General features: G+C 42.6%; 1 protein-coding gene across 1 annotated transcript in view; it reads left to right on the forward strand.

Annotated features, from left to right (window-relative positions):
* The window catches only part of MACF1 (microtubule-actin crosslinking factor 1), a 357742-nt gene that overhangs the window by 226336 nt on the left and 112645 nt on the right, over window positions 1-18761 (forward strand). Inside the window, 4 exon segments of the mRNA XM_021095983.1 lie at window positions 12355-12504; window positions 13701-13934; window positions 15151-15354; window positions 17678-18196. Coding sequence (XP_020951642.1) covers window positions 12355-12504; window positions 13701-13934; window positions 15151-15354; window positions 17678-18196 — 1107 coding nt within the window.

Raw genomic sequence — 18761 nt, forward strand, 5'->3', positions numbered from 1 at the left:
AGCTCATAAAATCCTTAGTGACCGACAGCATATTAAAGCCCTATTTCTACCAGCAACCACAGAGATTTGGTCCTGGAGAAAAGCAATAGAAAATGGTATATTAGACAAAGATCTTGCCAATAACTTGAAATCAATTTGCATACCTGACGTGATGCCCCACATGCAATTAGCAGACTCTTTAGAACGAAGCAAATTGAACGGGAATCCTGGGGCGGCAGGTCTGCCATGCAGCAAGGGCCAAACTGAGGGCATAGCAAGCCATGATGAGAAGCTGTTGTTTCAACTGATGACTCATAGCTATATTAATGTGCGGAATGGACAGAGGCTGCTCCTGATGGACAGTGAGCTGATAGAGGCACTGACAGCAAGAGGTGATCAAGCAGGTCGTACAGAAGTATTTGGAATTGGGCATCAGAGACTGGAAACTCCTGAGAAATTACAGGAATTGGTTGATGTGAAAATCACAGAAGGCTATGACGGATTGACTGTGAGGCCACGTGAGTTCCAATTTTCCTCCCAAAACGAAGATCTCAACCAGGCAAGTTGCACTGAAGCAAGAGGCAAAAAGACCATTGTAGAAACAGAAGGTTCTGCTGTAGAGAGCCCTGAGAAGGACCTATTTGTAAGGCAACAGAAAGTGAAAAATCCAAATGGAGATACTTTGAAGGTCATAGATAAAGTCAAATCAGAGTTTAAAAGGCACCAAAAAGGTACCAAAAAGGAAGACCAAATAGAAGTGTCTCCCAGAGAAAATGTCAGCAGAGGATTTCTCCTTAGGGAACCTTCTCAGGAAGCAGGGGATGTGACTTTGGTGGAGGACAAAGATGCTTTTTCTGTTGGATCACCAGAGGAAGAACGACAGACTCTCATAAAGGCTTCTTTTATGTGTCAGAAAGAAGAAGAAGCTCTAGGTGAAACTGGGAGACCTCTTGTAAAACCCCAAAGCAAAAAGTCCCAGCTTCAGGTGGAGAAAACTCTAGTTTTAGAATCAGAACGAAAGACTGAAAAGGACAGGAATATTCATTCTCTGGGCAAAAAGAAGGCATCTGTTACAACCTCTGTGGGTAGGGATGACCATCAACAGAGTCCAGAAAGTCACAGCATGGCAGATGGCAGGATGGCGATATCAGAAAAGACAGCTGAGGAAGCCAATGGCAGTGAAGCTTCCCTGTCACGCAGTCATCCTTCAGAATTGCCTGAAGAAGCTACCTTAAATATATTATCTGCACAGTTACTGGATGGTGGTATCTTTCATGAACAGACAGGTCAGAAGCTCTTACTACATGAAGCAATAGCCCAGGGTCTTGTGCCCAGTCACACTGCTGTGAAACTTATGGGAAAGCTGAACATGTTTCAGGGCTTCTTTGACTCTCAGACCCACGAGTCTTTGACAACTGAAGAAGTCATTGACGAAGGTCTGATGGATGAAAAACTGTTGCATAATGTCCTCATGGCAGACAAAACTATCAGTGGCGTCTTAGATCCTCGTACCCACACACTGTGCTCTGTGAAGGAAGCAGTTGCCTTTGGACTTCTTGACACACAAACAGCCACCAGCATTTTAGAGGGGCAGGTGGTAACTGGTGGAATCATTGACCTGAAACGAGGCAAAAAGATTTCAGTGACTTTAGCTTCAAATCTTGGCTTGGTGGACAGTGCTAGCCAGACAGAGCTTATAAATCTGGAGAAAGCTTCCAAAGGCAGAGATGCTGACAAAACCGTTAGAGAGAGATTAATTAGCTTACAAATGGAAACAACTGGAATGATGAACCCTGACAGCAAAGCCCCTTTAACGGTTGCTCAGTCCATTGCCAGAGGACTTTTGGAGAGAGATGAGGCCATTCGGTTGTTAACGAAGCAGGTAGTAGATGGAGGTATCATTCACCATATATCCGGCATGAGACTTTCTGTTGATAATGCCTTTAAACATGGCATCATTGATGAAGATTTAGCCAAGCAACTCAAAAAAGTTGAGAATCTAAGCCTCCATCAATTCTCTCATCCTGAAACAAAGGAAACTATTTCCCTCCCTGAAGCCATAAAATTAGATCTTGTTACCCCGGACTTGAAAAGAGAAATCCAGGAAATTCAGGCCTTGACCGGAAGCTTTGTAGATCTCGTTTCTGGCCGGACATTGACCTTAGCAGAAGCTAAAAAAGAAGGGCTGTTAACTAATAAAGCAATATTGTCTTCAGGAATGTTGAATGGGATTATAGATCCTGAGAATTACAGAATTGTTCCCTATTCAGAATTAGTGAAAAAGTGTAAGATTGATATTGAATCTGGACAGAGATATTTAGAAGTAATTCCCTTCTCAAACATTAAAGATGGAGCAAGTGATAAAATACTTACATTGCCTCAAGCAGTTAAGCTTGGAAAAGTAGATTTTGCGGTTACACTCAAGGTTCTAGAAGCTCAGGCAAATACGGGGGGAATCATAGATACTGCCACGGGAAGACAATTGACCTTGGCATCAGCTTTGGAACAGAAACTAGTGGATGAAAACATGGTCAGAATTATTGCATCCCATCAGGTGTTAGATGGAGGAATTATTGACATATTTAATGGTCAGAGAGTAACTTTAAAGGAAGCTGTTGAGAAAAGACTTATTAGCCCTGAACTGGCAACTGTTATCCAAATAGATACCTCAGAGCCCAGTGGTCTCCAGGCTCAGATTGAAAAGCAAGATGGAATTGAAGTATGTGCACTAAAGAAGGAATTTCTAAGAAAGGAAATGTTAATTGCTTGCAGTCCGACTGCTGAAATGAGTTGTGGTAAAGGAGAAAGTGAGAAATTATTTCAAATTGAAAGCCAATCTGCACAAAAAAAAGTTCAAGTGAGGGTTTCCAATGAGGAGCAGGCAAAAGAGAGCCAAGAAGTTTCCTTAAAGGAACTGGAATGCAAAGATCAAGATAGGAAGAGATCTTCTCCAGAGGCTAAAGAAGCTGTCAGTATCATAATTCCTAGTAATGGTAACAGTAACTCTTTGGGCCAAGATTCAGCAACACACCCTCTGTCAGAAATTTGTGATTTTAAACCCAAAGAGGTGGCTTGTAATACCATGGGGAAAAAAGCAAATAAAGAGCAAGGAAAAATAGTGGCACAAACAGAAAGTATTTCTCATATGAAAGAGTTTGTATCAGGTCTGGATTCTAAAGGAAGAAGGGGAAACCAAGGAGGAATTATTTCTGAAGTACAAGAATCAGATGGTGACACTTCAGGCAAATTGCTGAGTCAGCAGGTTATGCAGAAAGCAATGAATACCAGGGAGAAAAGTAAGAGGCAGAAGAAGGAGATGACTGTAGAAGAAAGTGTCAAAACATGCCAACCAGCAGTTCTTCCAGAAGAGAAGCTGAATCAGGAAACTGCCATTAGAGATGACCATGACTCCAACATAGAGAGTCAGCCTGTGAAAATAACTGTAAGTGAAAAAGGAAAGGTAGCTGATAGAAAGCCAGGATTGTCTGTTGTTTGTGAAGCTGAAGACTCTTCTCGAATGACACCGAATGGAATTTCGGTAAGAAATGAAGATGCTTTAACATTCTTCAACTCTAATCAGGCCAGTGAAGGAGCTGCCAAAAATTTAAGCCTCTCCTTGACTTCAAAACCTGAAGAAAATTTACCTCAAGAAATTACTGTCATAGTCCAGAGTGAACTACTCTCTTCTTTGACCGCAAAACCTAAAGGATTGCACTATCAGGAATCAGTTAGAAAAGCCCAGGTGGCAGACACATCCCAATTTTCCCAGCAGACAGATCTTTCCAAGGAACCACCAGTCAGGAGACCAAGTATTACCAAGATTCTTGTGTTACTTTAAGACTAGAGAAACCAAGGATATGACTTTCTCATCTAATGAATGTAAAGAAAAATCATACCAAGAGGTACCTTTTGACTCAACAAGAGCTGTTAAATTGGAAGAAATTAGAGTAGACTCCAAAGAGGTCAGCCAACATTTGGAATTCCCAGACGGAAAGGATCTTCCTCCTGAAGACAACAAAAGTGATCATGAGCATTGCAGATTTCTTGAGTCTACAATAGTAACAACTCAGGAAATAAAGGGAGAGAAAATTGTGAAAATGTCAAACCTTCTAGTTACAGCAGAAGCAGGGTCCTTTGAAGGCATAGAGATGCAGGGAGCTCCCAGAATCTCAGTGTCCCTTCTTCCAGAGAAACCGTCCAAAGATGTTTCTCGAAAAGAGACTACAGAGCAACAGGATGCCACCATTAGTCTTGTCCCAGAGATCAGTGAAGAAGAGATGGTGCCCTTGACATCATGCCCCGTGATGAAGACGGGTGAGAAGACACCACAGGAGAGGCTCCGAGAGAGCCCTGACCGAGCAACTACAGTAAGTTCCCAGGTGATGGGTTTGCATATATAAAAACACATGTATTTTTTAGAGCTAATCTAATGCTAGAACTCTTGACTGGATACTGAGTTTTCATATGTGTAATTGTATGCGTATAGACATTTCAGGGCACTAAATGATTCTCTAAGATATAATTTAGTTTATCATCATCTGTTTGTAATATAGTTGTTTGAAAATAAGGCAAGGCAATGGCTCTGAATGTCTTTCTGACACTTGCAAGGGTTTTAAGTTAGAAACGAACACTGAAGCTAATTTAAAATACTGAGAGGGGAGTTCCTGTTGTGGCTCAATGGGTTAAGAACCCCTATGAGGATTTGGGTTCGATCTCTGGCCTTACTCAGTGGGTTGAGGATCTGGCGTTGCCACAGGCTGTGGTGCAGGTCTCAGGTGTGGCATGGATCCTGCATTGCTGTGGCTGTGGCATAGACTGGCAGCTGCAACTCTGATTTGACCCCTAGCCCAGGAACTTCCATATGCCGTAGGTACCGCCCTAAAAAGAATGGGGGCGGGGGGAATAAAAAGGAAAAAAAGGTTATGGTACCTGAAGTCAGAATATCTTTTGGAAGTTTTGTTAAAATGATGCTTCATAATTTTGAGTCTCTGCCCCCTGAGAAAGTTGAGAAAATCATTTTTTTGTCTATTGATTTGAGAAAACTTAGACAAATAACATTTTATTTCATCCCACCCTATGTATAGTAAAAATTTCTATTTGTCAATCATTAAGACCCCACCTGCTTAAAAAGCAACTTAAAGGAGAATGTCAGGTTTGACTGAGTTTTCTTTTTGGCTCCACAGAATGTATTTAACCGGCAGCTCTGTCTAGAACATGATGAGAAGTTGGTGTCCTATCTGTCTCTATTACGAGACATTGAAATGAGGACCAAACAGATTCAGCCTCTGGAGCTAAACCTGGCAGAGCTACAGGATCTGCTGTGTCAGGCCAAGGTAGGTTCCCAGAGACTTCTTCCAGGCCCAGCAGCTTGGAGAAGATAGAGACTGTTCAGGAAGAAAAACATGCTCAAAACCACTACCATTTGGAGTCCCCTTCATGGCTCAGCATTTCCCTGAGCTGTGGTGTAGGTCACAGACATGGCTTGGATCCCACATTGCTGTGGCTGTACTGGGATTCAACCTCTAGCCTGAGAACTTCCATATGCCACAGGTGCGGTCCTAAAAAGACAAAACAAAACAAAAAAAAAACAACCCCCCAAAACCCCTATCATTTAATTGACAAAAACAGATTGGAAAAAGTGTACCTTGAGATCCGTGAGGGGAGCACCAGGGAGTACTAGTCTCACAGACACCTATGCAAGAGAGACCCAGGGAGTAGTTGACGGTGTTAATTACAGTGTGGAGACCTGGTACAGTGAAGACTAGAAGGGGGTTTCAGGCCTGAGAGCCACTGGTGCCCTTGATAAAAACAGTTACATGGGGTGGTGGGATATAAACTAGGTTGCAGTGAGAGTAAACAGAAGGTTGAAAGTTAATGTAGGTCATTCTTTCCAGAAGCTTGGTCGTGCAGGCAAAGACAGTGAGCTGAAAAGGTGGACTGAAAGAGGAATGTTGAGTGGATTTGGGGGGCTGAGGAGAAACAATAAAGAAGGAAAACTTGAAGTTGGAGGAGAGAGGAAGTGATGGCTAACAGTGAGCTCCCCGAGGATGTGGAAAGACATAGGCTTGGACAGCCTCGAGAGGGAGGAAGAGTAGCTTTTTCACTGAAACTGAAGGCTGAGAGTTGTCAGAGGACTGGAATCACCATGAGGACGGAGATTGCAGAGGTTTCCCAGTTATCTGGATGTCCAGAGTTTGGCCCTGGGCAGGGTGGCTGAAGGGGAAGTGAGGACCATGCCCAGAACCACCAAGCTTTTCCTCAGCTCGTTTCTGGCTCTCTACTGAGGATCAGAGTATAGAAGAGTAGCTGAGTGGGAAGCCTGCTTTGAGAGATTTGTATGTTCTTTGGTTCTGCTCCCTGGGACTTTGGGGTGAAAGAGTTGTTATTTGACTGACTTACGTTGCATAACGTCACTTAAAGCATACGGAGCATTGGAGAGGCAGCAAGCTGTAGTGGAAGGAACACTACACGGAGGCAGAAAATCTGAATGCAAATCTTGGCCCTGTTGCTTACCAGCCAGGCGACCTCAGGAGGAAAAAGCTCACATTTTTAAGCACTGAAGTGTCTCTCCTGTAAATCCAGTTTAATAATATCTATTCTGCCTACTATGAGAATTATTGATCATGAGAACCGAATAAACTATTGAATGTCTATAAAAACATAAGCCCTAAATCCTGTGTAGGTGTGAGGTGACAGGAAAATGTGTTCATAGCTGATGCGTGGACAGCAAAATTTCTAGTCCTTGTTTTGGGAGTAACTCCACTTTATGCCCTCAGGCATTAGACAGGGAATTGAAGGATCTGTCCACGGTGGTGAGTCAGGAATTGGAGTGTGTGAATCAGATTATCATCAGCCAGCCTCAAGAAGTCCCAGCTCAGCTGCTGAAGGCTCTTGAGAAAGATGCCAAGAATCTTCAAAAATCCCTCAGCTCTGTGAGTGACACCTGGGGTTCCAGACTACTCCACCTCCAGACTGCTGTGGAAGTGAAAAAGGTAGCTTCTTGTTATTCCCAAAGCCTCAGAGTCTGGGCAGGCTTGGAGAGTCTTATCATCTAATTTGCCATTTATTTCTTAGACTATAGTGTTAAATCAGTACAAGCAGCTAGAAGGCAACCTTCAAGATCTGAGAGCCTGGATTGGCGATACCTATCTTATTCTGAAGAGCAAAGAATATGACAGTGAAACAGATGCCAGCAGCCTGAATCACTATCTCCAACAGTGTGAGGTAAGCACTCCATCGGTTGTCAAGTGTGTTTTATTTGTCCTTTTGAGTTATATCAATTGTTTTCCTACTAGGCAAACCAGTATCTGTACTTTCTTAGAAAGTCTGACTTTCCATTTCAGAAAGTAAGTCAAGGAATTCCCGTCTTGGTGCAGCAGAAACGAATCCGACTAGGAACCATGAGGTTTCGGGTTCCATCCCTGGCCTCGCTCAGTGGGTTAAGGATCTGGTGTTGCTGTGGTGTATGTTGCAGACGAGGCTCGGATCTGGCATTGCTGTGGCTGTGGTGTAGGCCGGCAGCTGTAGCTCCGATTAGACCCCCCCTAGCCTGGGACCTCCATATGCCGTGGGTGCGGCCCTGAAAAAGAAAAAAAATAAAATAAAATAACATAAATAAGAAAGAAGAAGAAAGCTATGTTTAGTTTTTTGGGTTATTGTACCTCTGGAGCCTCAGTGTTTATGATTATTTTTCCTTTAAGCTGTTCTGAGTGTCTGCAGAATGGCCTATGATTATCAACTTCATCTCTTTATAACTGAGCATCTAGAATCCATCCCTTGTTTCTATTTTGCTCAAGGTTTAATCCTGTACACACACACCAATTTCAGGAGAATTTTTGACTAGTGATCTAGAGCATGGCTTGGCAAACTTACTCTGTAAAAGACCAGATAGTAAATATTTTAGGCCTTGTAGGTGGCTTCTTTCTGTGGCAGCCATTCAGCTCTGCTATTGAAACATGAAAAGGGTTATAGACAGGACATAAACGAATGGTTGTGGACATGTTACAATAAAACTTTATTTATGAAACAGATGGTGGGCAGATTTGGCTCCAGGGCTGTAGATTGCCAACCTCTAATCTTGAGAAATGCTTTTCTTCTTCGTAAGCTCCAAATTGATTTTTTTTTTTTTTTTTTTTTTTTTTTTTTGTCTTTTTGTCTTTTCTAGGGCCGTTCCTGCGGCATATGGAGGTTCCCAGGCTAGGGGTCGAATCGGATCTGTAGCCACAGCTTACGGCAACGCCGGATCCTTAACCCACTGAGCAAGGCCAGGGACTGAACCCGCAACCTCATGGTTCCTAGTCGGATTCGTCAACCACTGCGCCACGACAGAAACTCCCAAATTGATTGACTATTTTAATAGGTCAATGATCATTAAAATTCTGACATACACATGAGCCAAGGATTCCTCCCCCTGTCAGCACTGTTGCTTCTTTTGGTTATACTTAAGATGATATCAGATGATATTCACATGGTTTATCCACTCTCTGCTTTAGTTGTTCTCTCCTATTCCATCCTATTCCTTTTCCTCAGTCTTAAAAGGTCCAGACCTAAAGGTCGTCTGTGGTCAGGCTCCTTGTGTGCAACCTCACCCCTCTTTGACCTGTCTTCTTTCATATCCTTTTATCCAAATATATCTTTGGAGGAGTGAGTAGCAGACTGTATCTGTTCACAGAGTATTAAAAAAATCAAGGGTGAGAAAAGTCCTCTGACATAGTATGAGATATAAAAACATGGGGCATATCATGCCCTGGTGTCCTCACCTAGTTATAACTTAGACAAATTCTATTGTGGGAAGAGAGCTGCAGTCTAACCCTCGTTTTCCTGGTGATGGTTTCCCAAATCCATGTGTTCCCAGGTGAAGAAAGCATAGTCTTAGGGTAAATATCCAAGAAGCCCTCCCAGCCTGCTTTTGCAGGTTTGCTGACTACCCTCAAATTCAAAATGATAGACATGTAGCTATCTTGCTTGTTCTTATTGCATCTAGTATAACATAGCTGATGATGGCTAAATGTTTGTGGGAAAAATTGCATGCCTTTTAATTGTCTAAATGCAGATAAATTCTAATATTTAGGCAGTTTTTACTGCTTTAATAGAGCAGTATAACTTTTATATTAAAAAGTTTGACTGTAATCCTTTACAATATTAAAATGTGTAAGCAATGCTATTTCCTCTGAAAGTCAAATTTTAGTGAATCACCATTAAATTGAATACTTTCTTACTTCTGGCCTACCGGTATACTACTCAGGGCTTTGACAAATATAAATAGATATTTGAACTAGGAGTTCCCATCCTGGCACAGCGGAAACAAATCCGACTAGGAACCGTGAAGTTGTGGGTTCGATCCCTCACCTTGCTCAGTGGGTTAAGGATCCAGCATTGCCATGAGCTGTGGTGTAGGTTGAAGACGTACCTCGGATCCTGCTTTGCTGTGGCTGTGGTATAGGCCAACAGCTGTAGCTCCAATTCTGTCCCTAGCCTGGGAACCTCCATATGCTGTGGGTGCAGCCCTAAAAAGAAACAAACAAACAAAAAAGATATTTGAACCTAAGAAAATACAATTAGATCTATTTCAGGCCAGAAATTCATGTTATACTTTCCAAAACTTAAAAATTTTTTCATAGATATTTGGGATTAGCAGTACTGTAATTCTGTTAACATAAATAATTGAAGGCTTAATGAATTTAGAAATCAAGATCTAGTAAAGGGAACCTAACTGTAATATGTGGGGAGTTTGGAGAGACCAGAGAGAGAGACTTCCAGTGTGGTTTGGCCCTAGAAATTATCAGCGTCAATTATAAAAGTACAGGAAATTAACCTCTGTTTGATTATGTTGATTTTTTTTATTAGAACTAACAGCTTCTGCTTCTATAGAGAAATAGAAATTTCTTTTCTTCTTTTTTCTTTCTTTCCTTGTTTACCTTAGGATTTGAAACAGCCCATGGCTGAGAGGAAAGCTCATCTGGATGCACTTGCCTTTGACATTCAGTTCTTTATCTCCGAGCACGCCCAGGACTTGTCCCCTCAGCAGAACCGGCAGATGCTGAGGCTTCTGAATGAACTGCAGAGGTCCTTCCAGAGCCTTGTAGAACAGACCGCAGCCCAGATGGATGCCTTGCAGGGCCATCTTCAGCAAATGGAGCAGGCAGCCCAGGTCAAGGTCAGACTGAACCAGCAGCTGGGCTCAGTTGGTTTCTGGGATGTCTTCTATCTTGGGGTTTTCTGGCCTGCCTCTGTTGGTTATGATTCCAGGAGATTGCCTTTACCAGTTCTGATTGTTCAGGCCAATTTGGTTCTAGTCCAGGAGGCAGCTGTTCTGGCTCTTTTTCTTGCAGTGTTTTGGGGTTTGTGTGTATGAGAGAGAATATGTGCACACGTGCAGGTGTTTTCTTTGTAGCGTGACTCTCCATCACTGTGTCTCATGTCTCTGATTTTGAAATGAAAATGTTATCTCTGGCCCTTACTTCTCGTGCGCTCTGCGTCAGCACTCTTTTAAGGACTGTTAGGCACATTTAGGCACTCTGAGCTCTTGAAAAGAATAGTTCTGAAATCAGTTTTATTCTTGGGCTTTTCAAATGATTAACAATAACATTCCTTGACCACCTTCAAACAGCTGACAAATTTTTATCAGAATTTTATGAATTTTTAGCATCTTTGAAACTGGTATTTTCCAGCACCTTTCTTTACGCTGTAGTGCCCAGTGCTTACTCAATTATGGAAAACACTGTTTATAGAAGTTTATAGGAGCACTGTTGATATGTTTCGGAAAAAAAGAAAAAAACAACTAACCATCCTACAACCTTCTCTCACAACCCTCTTATAGAACTCAACATAATTGTATAAATGGTAACACCCTGACCTTAGAGTAATACCAAGAATGATGCTTCTGCCATTTCTGCTGCTTGAATAATAAGTTGGAGTTCAGCAAGATGATATTAGAATTGTCATTTTCACCAGCACAACTATCTCAGGGTCTCCTTTATTAAATATCGTGCAGAGTAGAATTGAGCTTTTCAGTAGGCTTAAAGTTAGGTTAGTCAAATCTGTATGTTTCTTATTACTGCTTAGTAGTTTGTATAGAAACTGAAGCAAAATACTGATGAAGTATATTAGGTTACCTTCTAAATCAGGAAATTTGCAATGTCCTCACTTGGGAATTTATTTAGGCTGGTGTAGCTTATGGATAATTAATGAAATAGGTTGGTCTGGGCTATCTTAAGTATAGCCCAGATCTAGGGTATGCTCCTGAGCTGCAGAAGGTGGTTCATTTGCATGTGAAATTCTCTCTGAGTGTATAATTAATTCCACAATGTTTATTAACCTTGTTATTGTCAGGAATGCTCTGCTTCTCTATATTTGCCCTAAATGCATGTGTATGTCTGTGTGTTAACTTGTTTGCTTTGCTTTTTCAGATTCAGTCTGCACCCATCCTAACCCAGGAAGATCCTGTTTTACAGCTGAAGAGCTCTTAGGAGTTCTCTTCCAGAGCCCTTCTATTTGTCCTAAAGAGGGGGAGAGAGGGCCAATTTGGGCACCTGTTTGTAAGTGCAGGTGACTAAAACACCATCAGAATGTAAAAGCTGGTGGAAAAATGGTTCTAGAAGGATGGTCAGGAGAACACATCATGCTCAATTGCTCAATCAGGTGCTTCAGTGTCATGCAACCGAGAGGTCTGAGAAAGGATCAGGCACAGAAGCATATGCCCTCCTCCCCTTGGGCTGGCTTTTCTCTTGGGTATTGGTGTAGACACCTGAGGGACTGAGCCCGTTGCTATTCTTGGTCAGCTCCCTTCTCAAAATAGCCAAGCCCCTCGTGCCTGGCATGTAATCATTCCACTTAATGGGTGTCCGCATTTGTGAGACATTTGATTTATATAAAGTCAGCTCAGTTGCTAAGAAGCTCCATTAGCTCATAAATTATCCAGTTTCTTGATTTTTTTTCATCCTAGCCCAATCTTCCTAATTCTGCGTATTATGATTTAATATATAGCGCATCATCTACTTCTGGTGGAAATGATCAGAACCACTAATTTATTATCATCACCAGTATCATCTGTGGATTGTAAGCATCTGGGCTCTCTGTTCTTTATTTCCAAGGATAATAACAACAGTCTGATAAAGGAGCTTCCAAACCAAAACTTGGGATCATTCTCACCCAACATTACCCCGATTATAATCTAGACTGTAGACCCAGATCAACAGACTAGTCAAATGAGTGGAGCTTTCTGAATATGATTTCTGTGCCTTTTCCCGCTCTAATCTCTCACCAACTTTTCCATCCTTGAGTTTTAACCTTCCTGTTTTACATTTCAGGGAGCTATCTTGTATTTATAAAATGAGAATTATTAATTGTCTCTTGGTCCCCTTGCGTTTTAATTAGACCCTGCAGAAACAACAAAATTCCTGTCACCAGAAACTGGAGGATCTTTGCAGCTGGGTGGGACAGGCAGAAAGAGCATTGGCAGGCCACCAAGATAGAGCCACCCAGCAGGATCTCTCTGCTTTGCAGCAAAACCAAAGTGACTTGAAGGTCAGTAAGAGTTAGCTCATTTGTTTCATTCCTTCAACAAGTATCTATAAAGGTTTGCTGTGAGCCAGGCACAGTGCTTAGTGCTAGCAACGTACTCGTAAACATCTCTGCTCTCATGAAGTTTACAATATAGTAGAAGAGACAGATATTACATAATCACAAGAATGAACATATAATTTATTCACCGTTATAAAGGAAAAGTTACAGGAGAACATATATCAGGGAGACCCAATCTTGACTTCAATATCAGAAAAGATTGCGTTAAAGAAATGAAGGACACATAGGGATGGATGCATGAAGGGGTGAAGAGGAAGGGAATATGCCAGGCAGAGGCCTGCACATTAGTCTGGAGGTGGGAATGAGATCGAGCACAACATATTCAAGAGCTGAAAGAAAGCTCATTCAGTCAGACTGCAAAGAAAAAAAGGAAGGGTAGTTCTAGTAGACAGGCCCCCCATATCACACTGGGCCTTGAAGGCTACATTAGGGTTGAGAAGTGATAACTAAGGGAATTATAAAGGACCAACCAGGCCTCCACTCCATTAGAATGCTGTTGTCAGGAGTTCCTGTCGTGACTCAGTGGTTAACGAATCCGACTAGGAACCATGAGGTTGCGGGTTCGGTCCCTGCCCTTGCTCAGTGGGTTAACGATCCGGCGTTGCCGTGAGCTGTGGTGTAGGTTGCAGACGCGGCTCGGATCCAGCGTTGCTGTGGCTCTGGTGTAGGCCGGTGGCTACAGCTCTGATTCGACCCCTATCCTGGGAACCTCCATATGCCGCGGGAGCGGCCCAAAGAAATAGCAAAAGGACAAAAAAAAAAAAAAAAAAAAAAAGTTAAAAAAAAAAAAAAGAATGCTGTTGTCAGCTCTTTATTGAAGAATGATCTCTTTGAGGATAATTCACTGCAAAATAAAAATCATGTTATGGGCAGTCTCCTTTTTTGTCTTCACTAAATATTTGCTTAGGAGTATAAATTTAAATTTTTCTTAGAAAATTAAATATTAAAAAATTTTTAATTAAAAAATATTAAAAATGTGACTACCTACATTGGTGTAGGCCTAAACCTTAAAGCACATTATACCCAGAGACTTACACCAGTTGCTGTAAATGTCATCCTAGCCATTCCGTTCTTGTGCTCTTGAGAGTCTTAGAGGTACTGAAGTTGAAGCCTCTGCCATCCTGTTTTCATGTGTTAAGGATTTACAGGATGACATTCAGAATCGTGCCACCTCATTTGCCAGTGCTGTCAAAGATATTGAAGGGTTCCTGGAAGAGAACCAGGCCAAGCTAAGCCCCCATGAGTTGACAGCTCTACGGGAAAAACTTCATCAGGCTAAGGAGCAGTATGAGGCTCTCCAGGAAAGGACGAAAGTGGTCCAGAAGGAGCTCGAGGAAGTAGTGACCTCGGCCTTACAGCAGGAAACTGAAAAGGTAACCAGACTGCTGCTTTACTTGGTAGTTTTCAAAAAGGAAAATTTTGATATCTATGTAAATAAAAGGTAATGAAGGGAAATGACCTTACAGAGAGCATAGACTCACAAAAAAGGGTTAATTCAGGAGCTGGCCCGTGAGTCAGTATTTATTTTTGTAAGAAAAGTCCCAAAGGGCTTTAAGTCTGGAATCGTTGGTTGGAAGTTTATGATCCAAATCCTCCTCACCACCATCATCATCATCATCCTTGGGGAGGAAGAAGCAAATGGCGTATTTCTGACGTGAATCTAGACTGGAGATCAAGGGTTCAACGAAAATATCTGGTCAGTCTTAGTGGGCCACGAGCTCTCCTCAGGCTGCCACTCTAGTTTCATGGCACCATGGGAATCATGGCAATGGGATAAGCCTAAAAGAAGGTAAAGTCTCATGGTCTTGTGCATTCCGCTCAGCACTGGCTAACTGAAGTAGAGTTCTTTGTCCGGCTGTGGACTTGGACTCTAATGAGGGAGGTAAAAATTGTGGAAAAGAGAAATAAGTTACCCGAAGATGGATTCTGAAATAAATGAATATTTCACTTAGCATACCCTATTTTATTAATTAAAATGCTTGAAGCGTCGGAAAATAGAATTTGAGAGACAAATTGCAGAATTCAGTGCTGTTTGGCAGAGAAAAGGGTAGGAGTAGTCTGCATTTTTCTTAAGGAGAGCAGCCAGTGGAGTGTGACTGTGCTATCTCTTATCCTCCCACTCCACATGTCACTTCTGCTTACTTGGAAAGGATTCCCTAAAGCTTGGAGGGGTGCCAGCCCTAAATAAATAAAGCCCTTTCAATCCTGGGATTTGCCGCCCTCCTGCCCCTTTTTTAGGAGCAGTGAGAGGAGTTCCCATGTGGCTCAGTAGGTTAAGGATTCAGCATTGTCACTGTTGTGGTGCAGGATCAATCTCTGGCCCAGGAACTTCTGCATGCCATGAGTGTGGTCCAAAAATGAATAAACAAATAAAAGCAGCAAGATAAGATAAAATCTGGAGATTATCTTAAATCATTATTTTTCAATAGACTTAGAAGATACTTGTTTTTCTTTGTGGGTGCCAAGACTTTATATTCCACCTTAGAGGTTCTCTTTTTCTTTAGCCTAAAAATCTCCCCCTTTACTTAACCTTTGATTGTGTAGCTGAGTGTCTGAGGCCTTCTCACTAGACTCCCCTGTGGCTTTCAGAGTAAAGCAGCAAAGGAACTGGCAGAGAACAGGAGTAAGATTGATGCTCTCTTGGATTGGGTGACTTCAGTGGGCTCATCGGGTGGACGGATGGAGGAGCCTTCAGGAGGTTACCTGGGGAAAGGAGCCTTGGATACCACTGATGGTCACACTGGGGTGAACCAAGCCCCAGAGAAGCTGGACAAGCAATGTGAGAAGATGAAGGTGAGCATGTTAGCTTGTTTGCACTCTGCTGCATGATTCTCTACTTCCCTGGGCAGTCACCATAACCTCCTTGTCCTAAATCCAATGAGTACCTCTCAGTTCATAGCTTCTTTGATTTCTCAGCAGCCTTGATACTGGGCCTCTCCGCTTGTTTTCCCCTTGATAATCCTCCTCCCTTTCCTCTGGCCAGCTTTTGAAATATTGATGTACCTCTAGGTTGGAGCCTAGGCCTCTTCTCATCTTGCAGAACATACTTTTCTTGGGTAATCTCATCCACTCACAAGACTTCACTTACCATTTGTACATTTCCATGTATATGTTTGTCTCCAGCCCGAATGCTTGTCCTGAGCTTCAAACCAGTTTGTAAATCCATCTGCCTGTTTGCATCTTGGAAACATAAGTACCTCGACCTGAAAAATGGACCTCCTGTTTTCTATAATACCCCTCCCTCATCAAACATGTTCTCCTTCCTAGAGTCCCACTTACTTGCCAGGACTAAACACCACCCTAGATCCTTTCCCTCCCTCCTCATCCGATATCGAATTAGTCATCAAATCCCGATATCAAGCCAGTCATCAAATCCCGTGCTTCTTATATCTCTTTTAAAGTCACCCACCTTTCTTTTTATCTCCAGTGAGATGTTATTGCAGTTCAGACTGCTATCCACTTTCACTTGTGTTTTAGTTGCTTCTACTGGTCTCCTTGCCTCTTGGCTTTTACCCTCCAATCTGTCCCCATACCACTAAGTAATCTTTCTAAAATGCTGTATTCCTGCTTAACCCTTTTAATGGTTCCCTGCTGCCCTCAGGAAACCATTTCTTACTCTTTTATTCATTCAGCAAGTATTGAGCACCTGCTGTACATCAGGAATTGGAGATAAACCAATGAGCCAACCAGATACACCATCTCCAAGATTTTAACTGGCGTATGCCGCCATATTATTTGGCATGATTGAAGACTATTATGTATTTACGCACCTAAGAAAACACATGGATCACATATGTTAGTAGTGACACCCGTATAGCAAACCAAATTTGTTTAGCTGGAATGCTTCTATTGAATTGCCTGTGTGGGCCATTGCCTTATTTAGTATTAATAGGATTTCTGCCTCTTGCATGCTACTGTAGTGCTTGGAAGGTCTATTGTAGGGTGTACCCTAAAGCCACAGCAGTCTTAGCGTGGAGTGGAGGTAGTTCTGTCACAAGGAGCTTCCTGATGCTGCTTGCTGGCAGCTCCGTCCTAGGAAGGAAGCTGCCTTACTTGTGGATGGGTGAGAGTGGGGACTTCTGGATGGTATACAGACAGGCCGTAGTACTGTCCCTAACTATCTCTTAGAGCTGGATATATTTTATCCAGCTCGAAGAGATAGTAGATAGTCTCCCCAGCATCCCCGAGATGACATTGGAAGCTAAAGCTATCAGTTTGCTGTTGTCCCTCTCTAGGGAGTTGTGGAAACAGTATAGATAGTCAAGAACCCTGACTGCGCTCCTGCTGTTTTCTGTTAGACTCGGGAAGAATGTTTTAGAAACAAAACAAAGCAACTGCAATTGTCCTAAAAGGACTTATATTCCATTGAAATAGAAAAAAGATCCACCTGTCTGCACATAGACATAAAGCACATGCAAATAAAAGCTACAGATTATCTATACTATCCAGAAATAGTTTTTCCTAACATGCATATTGTTTATTTAATGAATGAATTTTCCAGGATCTTTTCTAGTAGAATCTTTAAGGTGACATATTTCACAGCTTAGTATTTGCAGGGGTTTTTTTGTTTGTTTGTTTGTTTGTTTTTTCTTTATTACTCAATGAATTTTATTACATTTATAGTTTTACAATGAATATTTGCAGTTTTTATGTTGCCATTTGTATGATTTATCCAGCTGACTCTTGCCTTCCATCAATGTGGGTAATTTTGCTTGGCCATTTGTACCTTGTCTTAGACCAGGGGCAGTTTCGTAGAGTCAGGTTCTAGTTACAGCTTGTCCCTTAACTATCTGCATGACCTTCGTCAAAAAATGTAACACCTTTTTGGTCTTGACTTATTCCATCTTTGGTAAAGGAACTATATTGTCTGCCTAACTTGCAGATAGTGCCACAAGTCAGATGAGATGATACATGAAAACTGTAAGATCCTAGCTGTGGCCATTCATCAGGGATTAGCATATGGTATAATGCTTAAGAGGGTGAGAGAGATTGGTGTTTTCTGAGCAGCTGGAAAAGTGGCCTGCTGAGATCCCTTCCTTCTTCCAGCTGTAGACATAACCAAGTTATTGTGGTGTCCTTACTGATTGTGCTTTGTTTATGGGGATTTTTCGGCCAGGCTTATCACCAAGAACTGCTATCTCAGCAGCAAAATTTCATCCTGGCCACTCAGTCAGCTCAGGCCTTCCTGGACCAGCACGGCCACAATCTCACACCCCAGGAACAGCAGATGCTGCAGGAGAAGCTGGGAGAGCTGAAGGAGCAGTATGCGACTTCCCTGGCCCGGTCAGAGGCGGAACTGAAGCAGGTGCAGACTCTCCGGGACGAGCTGCAAAAGTTTCTGCAGGATCATCAAGAGTTTGAGAACTGGCTGGAACGGTCTGAGAAAGAGCTGGAGAACATGCGTAAGGGAGGCAGCAGCCCCGAAGCCCTTCCCGCCCTGCTGAAGCGGCAGGGGAGCTTCTCAGAGGATGTGATTTCCCACAAAGGAGACCTGAGATTCGTGACGATCTCAGGACAGAAAGTCTTGGACACAGAAAACAGCCTTGAGAAAGGCAAAGAGCCATCAGCAACTGGAACCTTAGTGAAGGACAAGCTGAAGGATGCAACAGAAAGATACACGGCTCTCCATTCAGAGGTACGCAGGTTCCTGGCAGCCTTACACAGCTGTGGATGGTTTCTGGGGCTTACATTAGGCACCTCAGGACACAGTGAGCAATCCGACTTGAAGCTTGACCAAGGGCAGAAAGTCTTCATGGGCTCTGAAAAAATGTAAGATATAGGAGCCCTTGCACTTACACCTGATCCGAGCAATATCTGGGGTATATCTCTCTCCAGTGGTGAAGGATCATGGATCCTGACCAACAAGCCTGGGCTCCCCAGACCCAGGGCACAGGGGAAACTTAAACTAAGTACACAGTCTTTCTTCCTGGACAGAGCATCTAGGGTAAATCCTGATCTTCCTCCCCACCTAAAACTCCCTTTAGCTCCCAAGGTATAGAGTCTAGTCAGTTCTTCATTACCTGTCTCATACTTTTTGGCAACCCCTTTAACCACCCCCGCAAAGAAACATGCTTTATATCTCCCAGTCCCCACCTTTGCCTGCAACGCGATGTGTATCTCCTTGGGGATGTCATTACAACTTTTACTAAGTCTTCCTGGGTATATAATAAAGTTGGGGTGAATAGTATGGATTAAGCAAT

The sequence above is a fragment of the Sus scrofa genome, chromosome 6, assembly GCF_000003025.6.
Source record: "Sus scrofa isolate TJ Tabasco breed Duroc chromosome 6, Sscrofa11.1, whole genome shotgun sequence".
Taxonomy (NCBI): domain Eukaryota; kingdom Metazoa; phylum Chordata; class Mammalia; order Artiodactyla; family Suidae; genus Sus; species Sus scrofa.